This window comes from Cricetulus griseus, assembly GCF_003668045.3.
Source record: "Cricetulus griseus strain 17A/GY chromosome 1 unlocalized genomic scaffold, alternate assembly CriGri-PICRH-1.0 chr1_1, whole genome shotgun sequence".
In the NCBI taxonomy this organism is placed as follows: Eukaryota; Metazoa; Chordata; class Mammalia; order Rodentia; family Cricetidae; genus Cricetulus; species Cricetulus griseus.
Window position 1 is genome coordinate 186,549,989 of NW_023276807.1, and position 22,131 is coordinate 186,572,119.

At 47.5% G+C, this 22,131-nt stretch overlaps 2 protein-coding genes across 3 annotated transcripts in view; both read right to left on the reverse strand.

Moving 5' to 3' along the window:
* Nucleotides 1-8,442, reverse strand: part of Vstm4 (V-set and transmembrane domain containing 4) — an 85,205-nt gene extending 76,763 nt beyond the window's left edge. For both annotated transcript variants that reach the window (XM_027389486.2, XM_027389485.2), the window contains exons 1-2: nt 8,288-8,442; nt 1,112-1,510 (exon numbers count right to left, since the gene is read on the reverse strand). In XM_027389486.2, coding sequence (XP_027245287.1) covers nt 1,112-1,510; nt 8,288-8,342 — 454 coding nt within the window. In that variant the 5' untranslated portion in view covers nt 8,343-8,442. The remainder of the gene's footprint in view (nt 1-1,111; nt 1,511-8,287) is intronic.
* Nucleotides 8,443-19,701: 11,259 nt separating this feature from the next.
* On the reverse strand, nt 19,702-21,926 carry Fam170b (family with sequence similarity 170 member B). The gene is made up of 2 exons (XM_027389337.2): nt 21,812-21,926; nt 19,702-20,627 (listed from the first exon to the last, which is right to left on the reverse strand). The coding sequence occupies exons 1-2, from the start codon at nt 21,924-21,926 to the stop codon at nt 19,702-19,704; spliced, it is 1,041 nt and encodes a 346-aa protein (XP_027245138.1).
* Nucleotides 21,927-22,131: the final 205 nt, after the last annotated feature.

A 22,131-nucleotide genomic window follows, 5' to 3' on the forward strand; every position in this document is an offset into this window, starting at 1 on the left:
TTTTCCTAACTAAAGTCTAATCTAGTTCCTTGGGATCTTTCTCAGCTAGGCTCAACCTTGACTTGGGAGCAGTCGAATAGATAGTGTTACTCACAGTTCAAGGCCACGTGCCTGTGATGATGCACTTGACATGCTGCGCCCACCTGAGAAAACTCAAGGTATCCAAAGACCTATCTCTAGCTGATCATATCTGAAAATACCTCATCTTCCAGCCTTTGTGAAAAGGGAGGATCCTGCTTCTGGAAACTTCTTATATATACTTAGACATTTCCACATGGGCCAAGTGAAAAGACCCCTTGCTTTTCAATATCATTACCCTTTAAGTGTGAAATGTCCCCATAGGTGTAAGTGTTGAAAGCTTAGTCCCCAGCTGCTGCGGGTGCTAACTGAGGAGCTAGTAGACACTGTGGGCAGTAGAACCTAGCTAGAGAAAGTGGGACCCTGGAGGTCTACCATGCCCAGCCTCACCCTACCATGCCCTTGACTTTGGGTTGGCTGTGACATGAGCAGCTGCCCTCCACCACCCCGTCCTCCCACTGCATGACAATTGGGCCCGATGCATGGGGCCAAGTAGCTGCATCCTGAACACTAAAACAATAAACCATAATAATCCCCCCTCTTAAATGATTTCCAAGAAAAGTAACAAACACTATTGCTCTCTGTAACTTGTATACTCCCATGACTCAGTGTCCCACATAGTCACCCCCTCACACCCCTGTTATTATGTCTCAGAACCACAAAGTCTCAGTACATGTCCAAATAAGTGCAGTTCAGGCCCAACTCTAACAGATGCCTGACCACTGTAAGTGGGAACCAGCTTTCTTTATCTGACAGCACACATAGTCCAATATTTCAGACAGGACATGATGTGCATGGAGGTGGTCAATCACTCCTCTGTCCTTGCTTCCACATCTACACTACACCTCAGCCACAGTGTCTAAGATCTGTCCTCATGTGCATGACTTGACTCACAGGCCAGTGGCCCACAGAGCCCACAAGACTTGTACTATACTAGCAGGGCAAATGAGCCAACCAGCATTTGCATAGTAATGGAAGCAGGGACCCCTTACCTACCACATACCCACCTCAGAGACCCCAGTCACACTCTTACCTCTCATTTCTGTTGCTGAGGAGCCATTGGACCAGGCTGTCCACTTGTTCCTGTGCTTGCTGATTTCTTGTACTTTGCAGACATACTGCCCCTGATCTGCTGGCCGGAGTGTCAGGACAGACAGCCTGTATAGTACTCCCCGACGCTCCTCACGCAGGCGCAGCCTCTGCTGGTTGGCAATACGGCTGAAGTTCCCATAGTACTGAATCACCCGAAGCTTGGTCATCTTCACCATTAAGGCCTCCTGGGAGCCATCAGGGGCAAAGAACCAGCGCACAGCCAGCAAGCTGTCCTTCCGTCTCTTCTGGGAGACATGGCAGAGGAGAGTGGCATTTTCCCCTTCCAAGTAGTCAACCACAGGTCCTGGGGTCACAGTGACATTGAGAGCACCACATACCTCTGCAAATGAAAAGAGTAAAGGGAGAAAAGATAAATGAATGAAGGTGGCCTCCAGGCCATTGCCAGGAGCCAGGGATATGCTGATTCTGCTGACATCTAGATACTCTGTAAGGCCAGAGAGGCCATGGTCTCAGTGCTCTCTACACTCACTCCCCAGTCTCACTGTGACCAAAGGGATGGCTCTTCTATGGCCTCATGGGCACCCAAATTCTTACCTATGATGGTCTCTTTCACATGAGAGTGAAGCACTGGCCATCCAAACAGACATGTTCTAAAATGTCTTAATCTGCCACTAGCATTTGATTACATAAATGAATCAGGACTTTTGAAAACTCAGCTAATACCCCATCTTCTCCAGTAACCTCCCCAAGGAGTGTTTTAATCCAAGATGACAGGGCTGTGGGTCACAGCTGTTTAATGCAGGCTAGAGATTCAACCTGTGATATGTCTTGCTAACTAGGAGACTGAATCTGTCTCTCTCCCTACTCACTTTCTTAGTCTCAGTGAGTCCATCTCTAGGCAATAATGGTCAAGGAGAAGGCTACACTAGTGCTAGCAAGCTGGACCAACACTCGATTCTCAGTGGCTTCTTTGGAATCGGGATCTATGGTCTCAGAATTGAAGCACACAAAGTAAAATAAAAAGTGAAGGAATCTCTGCAACCAGAGGGATATGGGGCTTTCCCAATACCCTAGAAGATGCTTCAGAACTCCAGGTCTTGTCCACTACAACCTGCTCTTTGATTTCTTAGTTCAAACTAACCCAGAGGTAGCCCACATGTAGCTACAGTTCTACACCTGAGCTGACTGACCTTCTGTGGAGCACCCCAATACCCACCAGAGCACCCAGACTACCTGATCCTAAAGAAGCAGAACACTGTTGCCTTTTTCATGTACCACTTCCCACAGTGTACCATGGGTGATACAACACAGCCATGCCACCCTGAAGTTCATGGGAGGGGCCTTCTCAGCTGCAGGTGTCCTCGGAGCCCTTCTAAACCACAGCTTTCTGCAGGGTCCCAGGGTAGCACAGGAAATCACTTTTCAAGACATAAGTGCTTGAGAGACCTTACCGTGGACTGGAGGAAAGGCGGCCTTCTTGCTAGAAGAATCCAACTTAACACAGGCTATCACAGGTCATGACAAGGGTGCTCAAGTGACCTAGCCAAATGCTCTACAATAACAGTCATTGATTGAATGAACAGATCCATCCATTCATGAGGACAGGGTCCTAACCACCTCTTAAAAGCCCCATCTCTTAGTATCTCACAATGGAAATCCAATTTCAACCCGAGTTTCTGAGGGTAAGCCACATTCAACCCACAGCAGCCGTGCTCTTGGTTATTTTAAATAATTTAACATATGGAGAGTTATGTTCTGAGGATCACTGTTCTATCCTTTATCTGGTGCTCAACTCAGGACCCTCCAGAATAATATAAGAACTTTTACTCAGTTGTATCCATCAGTTCTGTTGGTCATGTAAGGTAACATTCCCAAGGAGGGTCGGGACAGTATATATTGGGAGGTATTTTTCAGCACCCATCTGACACCATGACAGCCTTTGGTTAGGGGAAAGGCAGCTGGGTGCTATGCATCTGTGTGAGGTCCCCAATCCTTTCTTTCCAGCAATGAGGGACCAAAACAGGCCAAGAATACATGAGAAATCCAAATCAACAGGTATCTGAGAAAGTCTACCTTAGGCTTAGGGACCTCAATTGTCATTTTACATGCCAAGGGGCACTCTGCACTGTTTGGGTTAAGTCAAACTCTTGGGTTGTTTGGGAGTGTCCTATGGGCTGCTCCCTGGCTTCCCCAGGGACAGTGCCTTGTTGTGAGAAGTCAACCACAGTGAACCAGACCAGTGGTCCACACCTCCTGTGTATCTCGCCCACCTGGCTGGCACCTGGCTCATGTGGACAGCACTTCCTCCTGATGGCTGAGGCTCATCTGGAGTGCAGATAGCCTCTTGTGGGAGTTCCCTAGTGAATAAGGAGGCATCTGAGACCCCTGGCTGACCCCATTCCATTAGCCACTGAGAACTGGACAGAAGAGAGAGCACCAAGCAGCAGCAGCTGGCTTACAGAATCCAAGGCCAGGCTGACCCACCCCCAAAGGCTCCCCACTGGAGCCAGAGGGGCTGGGAAGAGAGGGAACGGAAACAACATGGGTGGGATGAAAGCAGACTGAACCCTATGCTCCAGGCTCCCCCTGTTAACTCTACACGAAGAGGGGATTATTTATAGTGACTGAAAGGAGAGAATGTGCCAAGTGTTCCCCATGGGAGGCCAGATTCCATCCCAGAGGCAAATTTGTAACCCTTCCCCTCCTGTCCCCCTGTGACTCAGGCTCAAGCAGTCCCTGCTTTCCGGAAATGAAGGGACTGAGCTTAGAGGGCAGCAAAGGGACTCCTCAGAGTGTGCCCTCTTCTCTTAGCATTCCCTTCTGCCCTCCTTTCACCTCATGTTCTCTTACATATGGTCCAAACCCTGGTGTCTCCCATGGGAGTGCAAATACATTCATCATGGACTGAATTGTGAAGAACCCTAGGCTATTCATACATCAAAGTACTAGCCCCTACTACCTCCTAATGTGGGTATCTTTAGAGGTAAAGACTAAGTTAAATGAGAGCCTTAGGGTGTGCCCAGAGACAATGTGGCCCAATTTGACTGGTGGCCATATAAGAAGATACACATACAGAGGAAGACTGAACATACAGGAAGATGACACCACTGAAAGCCAAGCAGACAGAGACACCTTGGGGAACCCCCACCAACCACTCCACCCAACACCTTGATCTCAGATTTCACCCCTTTTTAGTCAATACATGTTTATTGATAAGCCACTTGGTGCGGTAGCAGGCAACTGCATACAGCCCTGTTGATGAAGGCTTACCCTAACCCTTCACCTGCCACTGGCCCTGATCCTTGCTAACACACAAAAAAGTGGGGAGATATTTAACCTGAGATGGCAAAGCACCTCAGGCTCTGTCAGAAAAGCTTTGCTGAAAAGTCACAGGCTCTCAGAAATGGGGTTCTCTGTCAAAGCCAGGTGCCATGAGCAAGCACCCTCCAGCACTGGAGCTGAGTTGAAGGTTCCTTGTGCCAACCAAGCATATACATATGGGAGCTCAGCTCATGAGCAGACAGACGGCTGGAACGTGGGCCCAGAAGGGAAGGACAAGCATAGACAAGCACAGACTTTTTTAAGTTAAGGCTATTCTTTCAATACTTGTAGAGAGAAGCTTGAACTGTTTCTGTCCCACCATGGTCATTGTGTCCCCTTTGGCTCAGTATAAAGGGGGGAAAAGCATTAGGAGGTGTTATGATAAAGCTTGTGGGGGGACCTTGCATGTGGGACTTTGTTGAAATTCCATGGCAGGTGGGGGTGACCGAGATGGAGGGACAAACATGCCAGGCAGACAGAGCTTAAGTGAGACGTTTTATTAGAAAGGGGAAGGAGGGGAAAGGAAAGAGAAAAGAGGTAAAAAGACACAGAGACAGAGAGAGGACTGAAGAGAAGAGGAAGACAGGAAAAGTCCTGTCTGCCCCAGGGGAATCTCGGGGAAAGAGAGCATAATTTGGCAGGGGTCTGTCTTTTAAAGGGGTCCTTTGCACCTGTGTGCAGACTATGCAACCATGGAACCCTGGGCTGACCAGGGTGCTGCCTGAGTGCATTCTGCCAGGAGACAGGGGCAGGCCAGCCTAATGTCTGAATCCTTACAGGAGGCATGACTGAGGTGGGGCCAACAGGGTGGGTAGACATACAGGCCAGACAGACTGAATGGCAGAACATGTACAACCTGTGGGCAGGAAAGGAACACTGAGTAAATGCTGGCTCAGCATGAGGCATCGCACAGGGTAGACGCCACTCTTCATCCTGCTGACATAATGTAGCCACCAGGCAGGGCTGACCCGCAATCCCTGACCCAAAAACCTGTCACATTAGCCTGAAGCAGAAGGCAAATGTTTGCTTTATGAACATCCACTGCAGAAAACTAAGGTGAGAAGTAGGCTACCCCCACACTGCACATCCTCACTCAGAGTTTCTACCTCCCCCTTGTCTCCACTGCCTCTATTGACCTTATGGAGCTCATAGCCTAGTGGGCGAGAGAGCTTCTCATCAGCACAAGGGAGTGGGGTGTAACTACAGTGTCACTGGCCATGGGGGAAACATGCAGGGTTTAAGGAATTCCTGGAAGAACCCTGGCCTTGGGGTTAAAGAGACCCAAGAATATGGCCATGAGATGAAGGCTATCTTGAAATCAATGAAGCAAAAACTCAACAGCCAAGAATGACCCCCCAAGGGATAGGGTCTCATTATGCAGAGTCCCTGAGGCAGGAAGAACCAGGTGCAGGCTGGAACTGGAAAGATGGCTATCCCTTTGTGAACTTTGTCCCACTATGGCCTAGACTGACGCCCCTTCCTGCTCATAGTCCTCTGGCAGGGACTCTTTATCCCAATCAAAAGCCAGTTCTTAAAAGAGGAAGGTGACAATGGAAGACATTGATCCAAACAGAAGGACAAGACTCCCACAGCTCTCTTCGAGGAAGCCTGTGGAGCTCCAGATGGCAATTGGGGAACCAAAAAATAAAATTAATAAATGTTTAAAATCTTAGGCTCTGAAAAGGGAACTTTTAATGGTAAAGGAAAATTTAACTCCTTAAATCAGGAGTGCCATGGCTGGAGCCTGATTCCCTGCTCTCAGAGAAAGGGAGATAACTGTCCACCACTCCTATTAATATTCCTTTGCTAATTGCTGACCGTAAAGATCCTCCAACCCAGGGGATAACTGACAGACCCTGTGACCCTGTAACCCTATAAGCCCATGCCCTGTCTTATCTCACTCAAATGTATCTCACTTAAAATATATAGCTACTGCTTTACTCTGTACTTTGTATGGCCTTAAGTAACCATGGAAACTCTGAAATTTGTGGCCTTCAAACTTATGGTCTGCCCCTTTAAAAGCTTCTCTTTTTGGCAGGTTGGCATCTCATTTGCCCACCATGCAGTGAGATCCTACCTGGCCAGCTTGAAATAAAAAGAAACCTTTGCTTTTGCATCACAGTGTCAACTCCTTGGGTTAGTCTCTGGGATCCACAAACCTGACACAACAGCAATGTCTTCTCCTGAAGCAGCCCTCAGGTGCAGGGAGCAAGGGCTTCACCCCACCACCACCCACTCAACGCAGAAGCAGTCACAGTTCTGAGCACACCAGGAAGATGAGTATGGTACTAAGTATGGCCTGCCTTCCTCTCTGCCTAAAGAAATGCTCCACTCAATTCCAGGAGCCAGGAACTCCTCAATGACAGCAAAGTGATGTCTGATTCAGGACAGCAGAACTCTGGAGAAGTACACTGCCTTTCATGAATGTTTGCAGCATCACATGGGTTGCTGAGAAGCTCCAAGCAGAGGGGCCTCTAGACCTAGCCCACACAGCACTCACTGTGAGCCAAAATTGGCACCTAAAATTACAGAGGTGGGCATCTGCTCAAGTGGACTTCAGGCCTAACACAGTTCTAAGGCAATCAGAAGTATTTTTTCAATTTATCTTCACCAGCTGCCAATTCTCATTTTACAGACAAGACTGAGGGCCCAGTGAAGCTGAGCAATTTGTTCAAGCTCACACAGCACATAGCCTGGATGAAATTCAAACCTGGGAGATCTGACTTCAAATGGCCTGGATTTGTGGCTACTTGGACTGGCAGGGGTTGTTGTTGTTGTTGTTGTTGTTGTTGTTGTTGTTGTTTCTGTAAAATGAATTTTAGGATTGGGTGGTCAACAAACTCCCATTCTACCCCCTAAATGGAGGTGGAAGACTGAAGCAGGAGTGTGGGTTTACACATTAAGCAGATATGCTGGGCCTTTCCTTGCAAATGAAGATGAGGATCTTGGAGGAGACATTTAAACAAGTAGATGACAGGCCCTGGGTGAAGGCCACACAAGCAGGAGCTACTGGGTGGCCCTAGGTACGTCCAGGACAGAATCTAAAGGATTCTATTCTGCTTTTCAGGGCTGTACCTCTGTTCTTCGTTTTTTAAAAATGGGGACAAAACCGCACAACCCTCAGAGACTGGTGGGCTGATAAATTGCGCCAATGTTTTGTGAAGTACTTGGATCAATAAATACTTGAGGTTCTTACTTTGTGATTAAATGAGGTGGTGTGCCCCTGGCACTGGTAGTAGTCGCCTGGGAAATGGGAGCCACTAATGTATCTATGCCTATTATTCCAGCCAGCACGGTCCTAGGGAACCAAGAGAAGGCTCTTCAGCGACTCTAAGTGGGAACCGTGAAGCTCCAGGCAAGCCAGCAGTGTTTGTGTGAGAGGACCCGGCTGGTTGAAGCCTAGGACACCCTCTCTAACCAGGTCTGAGCATCTCAGAAGACCCAAGTGTAAGTTCTCAGTGCCCAGGATCGGGTCGCTCCTGGCCTCATTTCGGAGTGTCTCCAGAGATAGTTAAAGGGAAGTTGATGCTGGCAGCAGCCGCGGGTCCCGCCTGCTACGGAAGACAGAAAGAAGCCGCCAACTTAGGGCTCCGATCTGGCTGACTTCTCCCTGTGCTCCGCGGCCTGCGGCTCGGAAGGGACCCGGAGCTGTCCCGAGAGCGGGTCCCCATCACGGGACGCCGGCAGGACCAAGGAATCGCAGAGAGCTGGGTCGGCGCTCTTGCGCCGCCACGATCTCCGGGAGGAGTGCGCCGCCAGTAACCCGCGCAGCCTTGGCCTCCCCTCCCGCTCGAGCCCCGGCCTCCCGCGCAGCCGCCCGCCGCGCCGCGCTTACCCGGGGCCGGACACAACAGCACGGCCGCCGCCAGCGCCAGGAGCCGCAGCCGCATCTTCCCGCCGCCGCCGCTCGGCGCTGTGACCCGGGAGAGCTCCTCCGCCCGCCCGGTCCGGCCCGCCCCTCGGCCTCCTGCCACAGCCCTGGCCAGCCCTGGGTCCGCGCCGGGTTGGGGGAGCGGCCTCTCCATCAACGGGCTCAACCAGCCCATGGTGTCCCGTTTCACCACGCCCATGTCTCAGATAGGAAAACTGAGGTGACACTGGAGATTCAGGCCATACAGACCCGAGGACCTTGTGGTCTCCTTGAGGCCTTTGGGTCTCCTTGGCCGCCTCCTCCCCAACATGGATATTCCTAAGAGGAGTCCAGGCATCTATGGACCGGACCCTGTTCATCCACAAACCCTAACCCTGGACCTCACACATTCGCTCCCCAGGCACTCCCATTGAGGCTTACAGCAGTTGAGAGAAAAGTTTTCTATTTCTGCCTTGAATTTGAAGGAACTGGGAGCTGGGTGATGATCCTTAGAAAGTTAAAGGGTTCACAGAAAAGGTTGGAGACTATGGGCAAGAATAGCTATTTAGGGCTCTCCGTCCCTGGGCCTGGCTTGTAGGTGTTAGGAAACTTTGCAGGGGAAAGCCTAGAATGAGCCTGGAATGTTCATGCGCCTCTGTGTCTTCCATCTGTTGCTCTGTTGCAGGGCAATGGTCCCGCCCTTCCTAGTGGTGTGTGCCAATCAGGTTAAGTTTGGCACCCAACGCCTGATGGTGAACATCAGCAATCATTTGTGTCAGTTATTCGGGGCTCCTTTATGGGGTTTCAGAAAAGAAAAGCAACAGCCAGTAGGGTCCCTGGAAGCGGGAAGAAGGGGGAGGAGGAACGAGAGGGTAGGAGTAGGAAAAGGAAGAGGGTGAGGAGTGGGAGAAGAAAAAGCAGAAGCCTCACACCCTTCCGCTCACAAGGTGTGAGGAAGACTGGGGGAGGCTTGGAGTAAGGCGAGAGAAGTACTCCAGGGTGGACCATCCACTCCTGCTTGTAACACTAGTGGGCTTTTCGATTCCTTTGGTACCTGCCACCTCTGGGTTCCTCCCATGGAGCAGAGCTTCCCAGGCACTGGAGTGGTCACCCAGAAAGCCAGGAGGGAAACAGCAGCTCCGTTGTTACAGAGCCAGGTCTGTGGAAGGCGGGGAGGCCTGATGGGGAGGCAGCTGCAGAGCTGCTGGGTGGGCACCAGGCCAAGAATTAAAGACTAGCAGGTCTAGTGGCACACGACTGCAATCCCAACTACAGGGGAAGCTGAGGCAGGAGGATTGTCATCCTTGGCAACTTAACAAGACCTTGTCTCCTTAGGGGTGAGGGGTGCCACTCAGTGATTGAATGTTTGCCAAGCTCATGTAGGGCTTTGAGTTTGATCTTCAGGATACTATGGACCACATGATTTCTTTTCTTTGTAGTGTGTGTGTGTGTGTGTGTGTGTGTGTGTGTGTGTGTGTGTGTAAGTGCCCATGCATCATACGCCAAGACCAAGACATTACCATCACCTGCCAAAATAGGCCTACCAGCTGGGACGTAGGCTTCAACACTGTTAGGGACATTTTGTACTCAGACTACAATGCCCTTAGTGGTAAGTGTCACTGGTGCCAAGGACTCTGCAGGCTAACTGGATACAATAATCTGGGTCGGTTCCCAGGAGGCAGAAAAAGGGGAGATCCAGAGTCAAAGGCTCTAAAAGGAGGGGATTAGAATAAAGCATGTAGGAATGGGACAGGCCACCTATATAACTGAGCACACCGTGCCGTCGGTTCTCAGATCAACAAATAAAACACTCACTGAGCAAAACGATGCAGGAGTTACACAAAATAGAGGCGGTTAAAAGGAACTCGGTGTATGGTGGATCAGAAAATAACTTCCAAATAATTTGTACACAGACAATACAAATCGCATATCACTTAGGTTTACTTCCTAGATGTGGTTCTGGAAGACAATGTGTTGATGTTGGCACTTGGTGTTTGAGCTTAACAGACATGATATTAACAAACTACTCTTAAATAAACAACAACACGTATCTGCAACATGTATTCTGAAATATTTGTAGAGAGACACACAAGAAGAGAAGGGCCCAATGAGACACTAGGTGAAGACTATAAAGACTTTATTGTACAGCCTTTGCAAGTTTGTTGTATTTTGAAATAAAATTCAGAAATGAACATTTGTTTATGGCCAGTGTGGTGACATATGCCTATGGTCCCACCTACCTGAGAGGCTGAGGCAGGAGGATTGCTTGAGTCTAGGAGTTCAAAGACAGCCTAGGCAATAGCAGATCTCATCTTAATTAAAATACACACGGCGGGGGGGTGTGGCTCAGAGGGTATGGGGACTGCCTTGTAAGTCTGAGGGCTAGAATACTGATTTCTAGATCCCACGTAAAAGCCAGCAGCATGTGACAGCCCACCTATAATCCCAGTGCAAGGGAGGCAGAGACAGGAACTCCCTGAAGAAAGCTAACTAGCCAGACTGAGAAAAAAGGTAAAGCACCAGGCCTGCCTCAGTATACAACAGAGAGTAATTGAGGAGGACATTGGATGCCACCCTTGAGTGTGCACTCACATATGTACACGCATGCATATGTACTTCCATGCACCTGTGTCACACACATGCAAAACACACATACACTTGTACATGCATAGCACACTCATGCATACACACCACACACATACATGCACACAAAATGGTTACAGACTATGAAATATATTCTCATTTTTGTTTGATAGTTGGGTACGAGCACCCTGTAGTTATCTAAGATACCATGCACATTTTCACAGTTGAGTTATTTTAAGGTAATGTTGAGTACACAATCCTACCCCCAGTTTCAGAGATGTTTTCACACAATAGATTTCTTAGGTTTTATGAATCTAAAATGAGGTCCTGGCTATCAGAAAGTTCCCATTTTAGTCTCCTAATAATTTGGAAATAGAAGATGGAGACATCTTACCGTGTTTGACACAGTGGTATATGCTTTCTGTGACAGAATTATGATTATCTGTATGCAGAAGTGAAGACTCCCAGGTTGGGGAAAATCTAGACCAAAAGGCTTATAGAAGCAACAGGTCTTCAGCTCCCTGCTGGAAGTGACAGCCTCACTGTCTGGAACACGGTGGTGAGACGCCAGTAATCCAGAACACTCTCCACCATGTTCAACCGTAAACACGTGTAAGAGGCAACTCTGTTTCCCAAGCCATCATATAAAATTAATGCTGTTACATTGGATTTTATTGTCACTGTAATGTGTGTGTGTTTAATGTAAAAATGTGTTGGTTTACAGTTGTAAGGCAACTATAAGCTCAGATGTCTATGTCTGTGTTGCTTAAATAATTTCAGCAGCAGTAGCTTGAGTCAGCACAGTTTTAGTAAATGTGTTCCTGGTCCTGAAAAAGCACAGGACTGGAGTTCACTTGATACTGCTCTGGGAAATTCTTTTAAATTTTATTTCATGTGCATTGGCATTTTGTCTGCAGGTATGTCTGAGTGAAGGTGTCAGATCCTCTGGAACTGGAATCACAGACAGTTGTGAGCTGCCATGTGGGTGCTGGGAGTTGGAACCCAGGTCCTCTAGAAGAGCAGCCAATGTAATCTCTCCAGCCCCTGGGCAAGTCTCATAGACCCCCCCATACTCTTCCTCCTGGGGATGACAGTGCCTTAGTTCACACTGTATTGTTTGTACTTGTAAGATTCCAGAAAGCTCTGCAGAGAATGTAAACACTCTTGGGAACATGTACCATCTGTCGACCTTCCATAGGTCTGTGCTCTGCCCCAAGCCTCTTGTTAGTGACAGTGCAGGACATCAGGATGCCATGCATATGTATACACACTCCCAAGCCTACCAACACAGGCACAAATGGGCTTTTGTGTTCACACACACCCTCACACCTACAAACACAGACACACCATGTGCTTGCCAGGCTTTGTGATCTATAAGTGACACTTTCACAGACTTCTTTGCTCTGCCTTCCTTTCAGCTCAGGACAGCCTCCTCATCCCTGTGTCCAGCTGTGCTCCTGGTGCAATCTACTGATCAGGCTTCCCAGAGAGGAAGGCTAGGCTTCAGAGTGTCACCATGCACTCACACCCAAGCCCTCTTACAAACATTCTGACAGGTGACCACACATACTGCTTGCTCTAGACTTGAGGCCACTCAGAACGGAACTTCATAATTCATGAAGTTTATGTTATCTCTATACCTACAAACACTACACAGCTCTTGCTTTGTGATTGTTCCAAGGATTATCAACCAGGAAGAGAATCTCACTCATCCCTGGCTGTTGCTGCCATCCTTTGGCTTCTGCTCCTCAGATTCAGTCACATGGGCTGTCACAAAGAGCCCAGACAGGATAAAATGCATTGTCCCATGGACCTACATACAGGTCAGAAGTCTGAAAGCAAACTGTGAGTCTCAGGACTTGACTACCCAATGTTGGTTTCTTCTGAGTCTTGCCCTTCCCCTGGATTATAGATAGTCATCCTCTGCTATAGTGTAGATCTTACATGATTCTGCAAGGGCCATGTGTTGAAGGACTGGCTCTGATGTTGGCATTATAAGGTGGTGGAGCCTTTGAGAGGTGAATCCTATAAGGCTGGAAAACAGCTCAGTCAGTAAAGTGCCATGGCCAGTCTATTTATCAGCACCCACGTGCAAAGCTGGGCATGGTAGTGTAAACTTGAGATGGAAGATCTGGGGAGGTAGAAACAGGAGGATGCCTGGGGCCTTGAATCTGTAAGCCCCAGGTACCAGTCGGAAGCCCTCTCTCAAATACCAGCAAAGATGGGCAGCTCCCAAAGGAAGACATCTAAGGTTAACCTCTGATCTCCACAGCCACACCCACCCACACATGTACATATACTCATAAACATGCACACACACCCACATATACTACAGAGACAGACAGACAGAAAGAGACCTATTGGGTGATTTTAGACATTGACTGTGTATCCTTAAATGGGGTTGTGGGACCTGGTTTCTTCTTTCTTTTCTCTCTTTCCTACATAGCTACCAGGTAAAAGAGCTTCTTCTGCTATGTGTCCACACCATAGTAAACTGTCCCACTATAGTCATCTGACCCACCACAGGCCCCAAAGCGACAGGACCAACCAATATAATGAGCTGAAATCTCCAAAACTGTGATCCAAAACAAGCCTTTTGTTTTCATAAGTGGCTTATCCCAGACATTTGTCATAGCAACAGAAAGCTAACAACACTCCCCTTTCTGAGAGGGAGCTAACACACATGGCTTTTCTCTGTACAGCTTTATGCTTTCACCTCCTCTTCTTGCAAGGCCACCAGGTACACTGATTAAGGTCTATTGCTGACCCACAATGGTGGTTGTGTTTTTTCACTCTTTTTATTAAGATATAATCCATAGTCCATAAAATTCAACTTTTTCAAGTATACAACTGAGTGCCTTATTACAGTTACAAAGCTTTGTACACATTACCGCTTATGATGATAAGTGTTGACTCCATCTGCCTGAGCCCTGCCGCCATGAGGGCGCCCAGAATAACACACAGAGTCTTATATTAGGTTACAATGCTGCTGGCCAATTGACTAGGGTTTCTTATATGCTAGCTCAGTATTAACTATCATAAATCTATATGTTTTATAAGATTTATCTTAGAGGACACCAGCGGCAAGTGTCCTCTCTTCCTGGGCTCACATGGTGACTCTGACTCCTACCTTTCCCAGAATCCTCCTCCTCTCCTAGTCCTGCCTATCTTGCTTCCCTATTGGCCAACAGTACTTTATTCATCAACCAAATAAGACAAGCACATACACAGAAGGACCTCCCCCATCAACCGCTAATTCTGGAATGTGTTTATCACTCCAAGAAACACCACAGAGGTTAGCATCGCTCACATGCCTGCCCTTGGATGAATGCTTGGCAATTACTAATATGCTTACTGTCTCTGTGAAGTCACCTATTTGGATATTTAAAATGTGCAGGATTGCACATTAGGTAACCTTTTATGGCTGGCTTCTTTCACATTTGCACAGGGTTCAGTTCATGTTTTCCATGCACTACACATATCCCATTGTGTAGATATATACTATAAACACTACATTTGTTTATCTGTTCACCATTGGGTGGATATGTAGGTTATGTTTTCACATTTTTATACTATGAGTAATGCTGCTTCTGAATATTCACATATAAGCTTCCGTGTAGACAAGTTTTCAAGTCTCAGATTTTGCACCTATGGTTCCTGTGTGTGTGTGTGTGTGGTTGTGTGTGTGTGTGTGTGTGTGTGTGTGTGTGTGAGAGAGAGAGAGAGAGAGAGAGAGAGAGAGAGAGAGAGAGAGAGAGAGAGAAATAGATACACAACTCCATTGTTTTTTAAGACTTGTTTTTATGTGCATGCTTATGTTCCTGAGTATATACATTATGTGTGTGTTCAGCTGCCCATGGAGACCAGAAGGTAGCATTATGTCCCTAGAGTTAGTTATAAGTTGCCCTGTGAGTGCTGAGAATTGAACCTAGGTCCTCTATATGAACAGCAAGTGCTCTTAACCACTAAGCTGTCTCTTAAGGCCCTCAATTCCACTGCTTGTCTGCAGATACCCAATGTTTTTGGTTTCAATTGAAGAAATTAATTTTCCCCACTGAATTATCTTGCCTGATGCCTGCATCAGAAAATCAATTGATCACAAATATATGGGTTTTACTTCAGCTTATTGTTTATCATGTCATCTTTTATATTTTTGCAGCAAGGCTGGAGTTTAGTAGGAAATGGTTTTACTATAGATTTTAAACACAGACATTATGAGAAAGGGAGACATGTAAGTGCACAGTAGTGCATGTCCTAGAGTGGGCGTGGACTTGAGAGAGTCGCCTATCAGGTCCACTTCATATTGAGAGAATCATGATTGTTCTTTCAATACTAATTATTGCCAGATGTAATAATTTTTAACTATCCTCAGTCAAGAGATAACCTGGACTCAGTCAAGGTGAATTATACCTTTTATACTTGGTTAAATTTGATGATCATGTGTGTGTATGAGATTAATGCATCATTTGACTTTTAGTGCCACCCTAGACAGGCTTTGTTATTGGCTTTATATACGTTTTGGGAAATGAGTTCTATTTTCCCCCTATGCCTTGGGAAAATAAAGAGTTTAAGGTGATTTATCATTTCAAATGTTTGTGATGCCTTGAAAAGTGTAGAAGAGTTTTTCACACTCTGGTACTGGTCTTATATGGAGGTCCCAGATCTCTGCAAAGCGATCTGTAGGAGCCAGGCACTGTGCAAAGCATCATTTATCCTCTCCCCAATCCATGTCACCCACAATCCTTTATTTGTCCTATATTCCCATCATCTCTTCTGTTATCTGGGTGTTGCTATTTAATCTAAAGCCAACACAGTCTGTGAGGGTGAACATATATGCTTTCCTAGACACATTCATCTGTCTCCCCATCCAAGCTGGGGTCTCAGCGTCATGGTTACAGTACAGTTTGGAGCCAGGCTGCTGGAAGTGAAGCCTTACTCTGTCATGCATAGCCATGTGACCTTGATGAAGTCTTGGGTCACTCAGTCAGAGATAAGGCTGGGAGCTGCCTTTTGTGGAATTGTAGAGAATATACATGATTTAATATGAATGAGGCAAGTTAAACAACGCAAAGTCTTTAGAATATCAAGGTTAAGCATGTGTAAACATGTCAACTCTAGACTACTATGTCTGACCTTAGCTTCTTTGCCTACCAAATTTGACATAAAAATATCCTGCTTGTCACTGGTGTTTTTCTGACTCAGCGGTTTCCTCTTTTCTTACATTGTCCTTGGTTGGATTCTACCTGCCGTTAAGCTGACTGAGTCCCCTTCTATGCCAAATAGCTTTTCTATGACTCAGACAATATAGATCCTCTAGCGTCTTTCAAAGTGCATTCAGACAGCCTTTTAAAATGGATTAGGTCCTCATGGCAGATTCTCTGGAACCAACAAAGGGAATACATCCTTCATGAGGCCCATGGGGTACATCATGGTCTCAGTTAACCATACATGTGTAGGTAATCGCAAATCATCTCCATTCTTAAGTATCACTCTTCCGCATTCTGCACCTTTCAAACCAGCTCCCTTCTAGATGCTTCTCAAACTTCTCATCAGCATCTTAATTAATCTCCTCTCTTTTCTCAACCCCCACTCCATTCTTTTAGTTCTAACATTCACCATCACACCCCCAGAGAAATTCCCAGGTCACCTCCCCCAGCCAGACTCCATAGTTTCAATCCTCTGAATTTCCCCAGCTGTCAGACCACCTGGACCCCTTGTCAGCAGCCAGGCTGCTCTTCTCCATCCTCCACCATGTTCACCAGTGTCATTCACAGATGCAATCTCATTTGCTTAACATTCAATAGCTCCTTGATATTGCCAAGGGGTGGAAATTCAGGTTCCATGATTTACACTCTGAAGCCCCACTTAACCAAACTACCACCACATGCAACAGAATACAAAGCTGACTTCTTCCAGGTCAATTTTTCCTTCCTTTTCAATCCTCCCTGCCTGGGTCCTGGATTTCCCTGGCTTTTTCTTGCATTTCTCCCTCTCCACTGGGTTATTTTCATTAGCATCCACACTTGATTCTGTTCTCAGTTTCCTTCTGGTCCATGGTTGCTTTGTCACTAGGGTGGTTTCAGGCTTGACCCTAAAGATTTGTCTTATGTTTCCACCTGACCAGTCCTATCTGACTGCTGCTCTTCTCAGCCACTGAGCCTGCTTCATAAAACCCAGAGGAAATAAAACAGCTTTGTCCTTGGCTCACTCCACTCCCCCAGCAGCAGGCACTGCACTGCTTACCACTCCTGAAGACCATATTTCCTTAAGTCAGATGAACAGAAGGAAAATCCTATGAAGCATCCCCTCCCCATTTCTTGACCTTTTTGGTTGTAAGACTAACTTTCAACAGCTGAGTCACCTACCCAGTTCTATTTCCCAGCTCACACAGTCTATCTCCACTCCAGCTCCCTAGAGTCTCATCTGTCCACCTTGGGAATTCTCTCAGCATCCTCTTTTACAGTTCCAATTCAGACGTGTCTGCTGCTCTGTGTCTAACTCAGACACCACTTCACAGTCAACATCTCTACTTGAACTTGTCGTTAGCATTTAGAATTCACACGTCCCAACTGACCTCTATGCCAGAACTGTGTTCACATGGAGACCATGCTCACACACAGACACAATCACATAAGGCACATGTGCATGCTCACAGTATGTTCACACATATGTTCACATAAACACACTCCAATCTTCCACCAAAGTCTCCCTTATCAGTCAGCAAACATTATTTCCTGCTATCAACTGGATACTCCACCTTGGTGTGCCCTTTCTTCATCTCCAAGTCCTTCATGCTTGATTCCCCAAATATGTCATGAATGAACTCATTCCTCTTATCCCTGAGAAATCACCACCATTTTGAGCTAAACTCCTGTACTGTGTTACAAATCTCCCACCTCTCACCTTCCCCTTCTGCTACCATCCGAGTTCTTATACTCTGCATTGTGCTTTTAAACACGTGGGCTTGATCCTGTCACTTGTCTTCTTAAATCAGCACATAGAAGGAGGAATAAGCTAAGGTGGCATGACTGAGAAAATTCCAGAGAAGAGCAACATGTCCGCCGGAGGACAGGGAAGGGACTACATTCCACTTGAGTACATGTGCCAAGGCTCTGAGGATTGAAATCTTAGACACTTTAAGAAAGGCCAGTGTGGCTAGAACACAGCAAGTGAAGCAGATAGTGCTGGGGCAGATGAAAAGTGCCCTGAGTGAGCTCTGAGGGCCCTGCAGGTCAGGAGAAAGCACTTTTGAAATTATTTCTAATCAGTTCACCCCCATTGGCTATATGGTCCCCCAAACAGCACCTACACCTGTTTTCATCCCTTTTATCCTTTTCTCGTTCCTGTGTCTAGTTGGCCCCTGCCATGTGGTAGGTGTTAAGTCTTCACTGAAAGTGTAGAGAGCAATACCTCCAGCCTGGCAGCTAGGTCAGGTGGACAGTACTCTCTGAACGCACTGACTCATTCTCTCTCCCAGGGCCCTCATTTTACCTCTCTCATGGGTTCTTAACCTGGGGCAGTCTTATCTCTATGCACAGTTACTACCTGGGTATGTTTTTGATTGTCACAGGAAGGAATATCCACCAAGAACCATTTAGCCCACAATGTCGGCAATGCTGTCTTTGTGAAACCCTCCTGCATATTGTTCTGCCTGGCTTATACTATGTATAAGCACCTTCTGATCATACAGATTGTCTTAGGTCCCCTCCTCTTGGGTCTTGGACCTTCTTGATGAGATTAACCCTTTGCTTTGCAATTGACTTTGTCATGGGCATTGTGGAGCTTACATACAAATTAAGCATCCCTAACCTCAGAAACTGAAATTCAAACTGTGACCTGCTCCCCAGTGTGAAACTTTCTGAGCGCTGTCATAATGTCACAAGTGTAACATTTCACACTTGACCTCATGTGATTGAGCCAGTGAAAACCAGGGGCAGTACAGATGCTAAATAGACTCCCTTCTAGATACATGTATACAGGGTGGTTGAGACAGATTTTTGTACTTAGGTCCCATTCTCAAGATATTTCATTAAGTATATGAAAATAGTGACACTTCTGGAAGAGTGTGAAATGCTTGGACTCCAGGCATTTCTAATAATGATTACTCAACCTACATGAGCCACACTGGCCACATACCTATCCTAGTGTTCCTGGCCGGCATCTTTGTAGCACCTGTATGTGTCAGGAGGAGGGTGCAGATCAATTTCCTGTCAACATTTGAAATGCGTTTGAACTGACCAGTCAGAAGAACCTAAGCACCATCTTCTGCAAAACTGCATGTCTCCCCACATGTTAGTTGGTCACCTACACAAACAGCTATTTATGCGCCCACCCTGGTAGCATGGTTTACTCAAGACACTTTGAACCACTCTGTGTTACTCAAGTTTAATCCCAACAACATGAGACATAGAATTAGGGCATATGACGGATTCCTAACAATGAAAAAAATAGGGCTGAAGCTTCATTTGCAGTTGGCTCTCCTGTGAGTCACGTGTGCTTGAACGGCAAATGTGGACTGCTGCGGATCCTTCAGCAAAAATGGAAATCCCTGTGGCCACATGCTTGCATGTTTCTTATTTTGCATACACCAGCAGGAACTCTTGAAGCCCTCTTCTTTGGATTCAGGTTTAGAAATGGACTTGGTGGAAATGTTGCACCTTGGGGAAAGGTCCTACCCCTCCCACCTTGCCACATGGATGGCTTTTCCCCCCACCACCTTGGTCCTCTCCCCATGCTCTGGTGGCTCTGGTCCTGCTGGCTGGAAAAGCCAGCCAGCCATGATGCTGGAGGGACGGTGGGCACCTCACCTCCGATCTCTACTTCCCCTGTGGATGCTGTGTTTGCTGCTGCTGCTTCTGCTCCTGCAGCTGCTGCTGTGACTTCTGCTGCTGTGGCTGTTTCTGTGGCTGCTGCTGCTGTGCTTGTGGCTGTTGCTGCTGCTGCGGTGGCGGCTGTGGCTGTTGCTGCTGCTGTGGCTGCTGTGGCGGCTGTGGCTGCTGCAGCTGCTGCTCGGGCTGTTGCTGCTGGGAAGGCACCTTGGCGCAGGACTTGAAACATTCACTATTATCTGAAGGGCTCTGTTCCTCCTCTACAGGCTGTTGGTCCTGCATTTGATCCCGGGCCCGTTTCCTTTCCAGCATCTCCTCGAAGAATATCTGGCAGCTGAAGCCATCACGGATGCCATGCTGGGCGTGGTCCAGCAGCGCCTCCAGCGTGGGGAAGACTCTGCAGCAGGCCACGCAGCGCAGGCCATGGTTGGTGGTGACCAGCCAGTCTGGTGGTGCTCGCAGCTCTTGCAAGCAGCAGTCCACATTGTCCTCAGCCTGTGGGCAGTAGTGCTGGCAGGCTTCCAGCTCCCAGCGCAGGTCTGTTTTGGAGGCCATCTCGAAGGAGGAGCCTTTCAGCCGCTGTCGCTTGATGAACTCAGCCTCGCGGATAAGGGGCTTCCTGGTGACTGGCTCAAAGCCATCATCGGTCTCCCAAGCCACTGCCACACCACGCACGGTCTGCACGTGGGTGTACAGGGCACACACACTCTCGGGTGGGGCATCCTGCTGCTCTTCGCTCCTGCTGGAGGCCCAGGACTGGTACTGAGAATAAGACTGGTACTCTGAGGACGACTGAGATGATAGAGAGCTGCTCCAGCCCAGCATCCCATGTGCCCGGGCTTCCAAGTACATGTCGTCCTCCGGGAGGAAGGCAGGCCCTGGCTGTGGAGATGACTCATTCTTCTTCATGGTCCCTGAGAAGTGGAAGGACAGTTTCATCAGTGCTCTCAGAAGGCTTCAATTCACAACTATCATGAGAAGTCACAGCAGAATCATGAAGGCTCTGGTGGCTTTGGGGAAAGTGCCTGCTATTCATCAGAGATGACCATAATGCTACCTCATAGGGACACAAGGATAAAAGAGTGTGTGAACCTTACCAACTGATGTGTAAAAGGCCAGTGGCTGGTAGACTAAAAAGTAGATTGTGGTACAACCACAAGATGCAATTATATTATGGATAAAATGAATGAACTAGGAATGTATGCAGAATAGACATGAAAGATAAAGTATCTGCTAAATGAAAGAAGCCACTTCATGATTCCACTTAGAAGACATTCTAGAAAAAGCAAATCTATAGGGACACAGCAATTACCAAGAGCTGGAGGAGTGGACAGGACATAAAGGTCCCATGGGGGAATTTTAGGGGTCATGATTCTATCCTGTGCTTTGGCTGTGGCTGCCACTCAAATGAACAGTGTCACAGTTCTTTCCACTGTACAAATAATTTATGCAGATATCAGATGGTCCATAAAACCCACTTAAAATCAAGAATGGAGCTGTGCTTCTGTTAATCAGTGAAGCCCCAGCTTCTCCTCTGTGACTTATCTCAGATCTCATCCAGAGGGCCTCCCATCCACTCTTTGGACACACTGTGTTCCTGTCCCCATGCAAGTGTCTGCCATGTTTTGATTCCTTTAAGGTTCAAAGCAAGCCTAAAGAATTTCACTCTTTGGATTTTTACCCAGCAGATAAAGAAACTGAGGCAAAGAGGATGTGCCTGCTTGGCTGAGCCACTTGGCTCCAAGAGCCGATTTTATCCTAAAGTGCTGCCTGAAGACACACCCTGGTGATCATTGAGTTGGCATTCTAGATTAGCTTGCATCTAGGTACTATAAAGGAATGTTTACATTACCACAGGACTTACAGGATTGGCATAATTTTTTCAAACACATTAAAATCAATACAGAAAGGTGAACAGTTACATTCTCATCTACATGGCTCCTGAACTAACTCCCATAGATGCACAACAGCTTAGGAACTACCAGCTTCCCCTGAAGATCACTCTCTTTGTGGCCCTTCCCACATCTGCTTTGTATGATCAACACACCCCTTTGATAACAGCATCAGAGACCAACCTGCCCCTTCCCCATTTATTGACCACCTGGCCAGCACACTCCCGTGCTCTCCTCCTTGGACTCTGGGTTGTCCATGTTGATAGTGGTCCCACTGATTGGTGTCTGTTCTTCCCTCTGCTCCATGAGTTGGCGTTTCATGGCTTTAAACCAGCACCCAGAATCTCAGTGAGAGCTGGTGTGGGCTGTGCTGAAGCCCTCCAGCCAGCCCCAGCCTGAGTGGCCACATGGTCACTAGGATCCTGGCTTTATTCTGTGATGTCATCAGTGACACGGGTCTGTTCTGTGACCCTTGGCAAGCTAAAGTCCCTGCCAGCTTATCAGGAAAGGGCCCCAGTGTGAGCTC

Bases quoted from the DNA above. Each gene is read 5' to 3' on its own strand.
- Fam170b (XM_027389337.2), bottom strand. From the start codon at position 21,926: ATGAAACGCCAACTCATGGAGCAGAGGGAAGAACAGACACCAATCAGT. The intron at 20,628-21,811 runs GTCAATAAATGG...TCCACTTCTCAG, and splicing joins GGGAGTGTGCTGGCCAGGTG to GGACCATGAAGAAGAATGAG.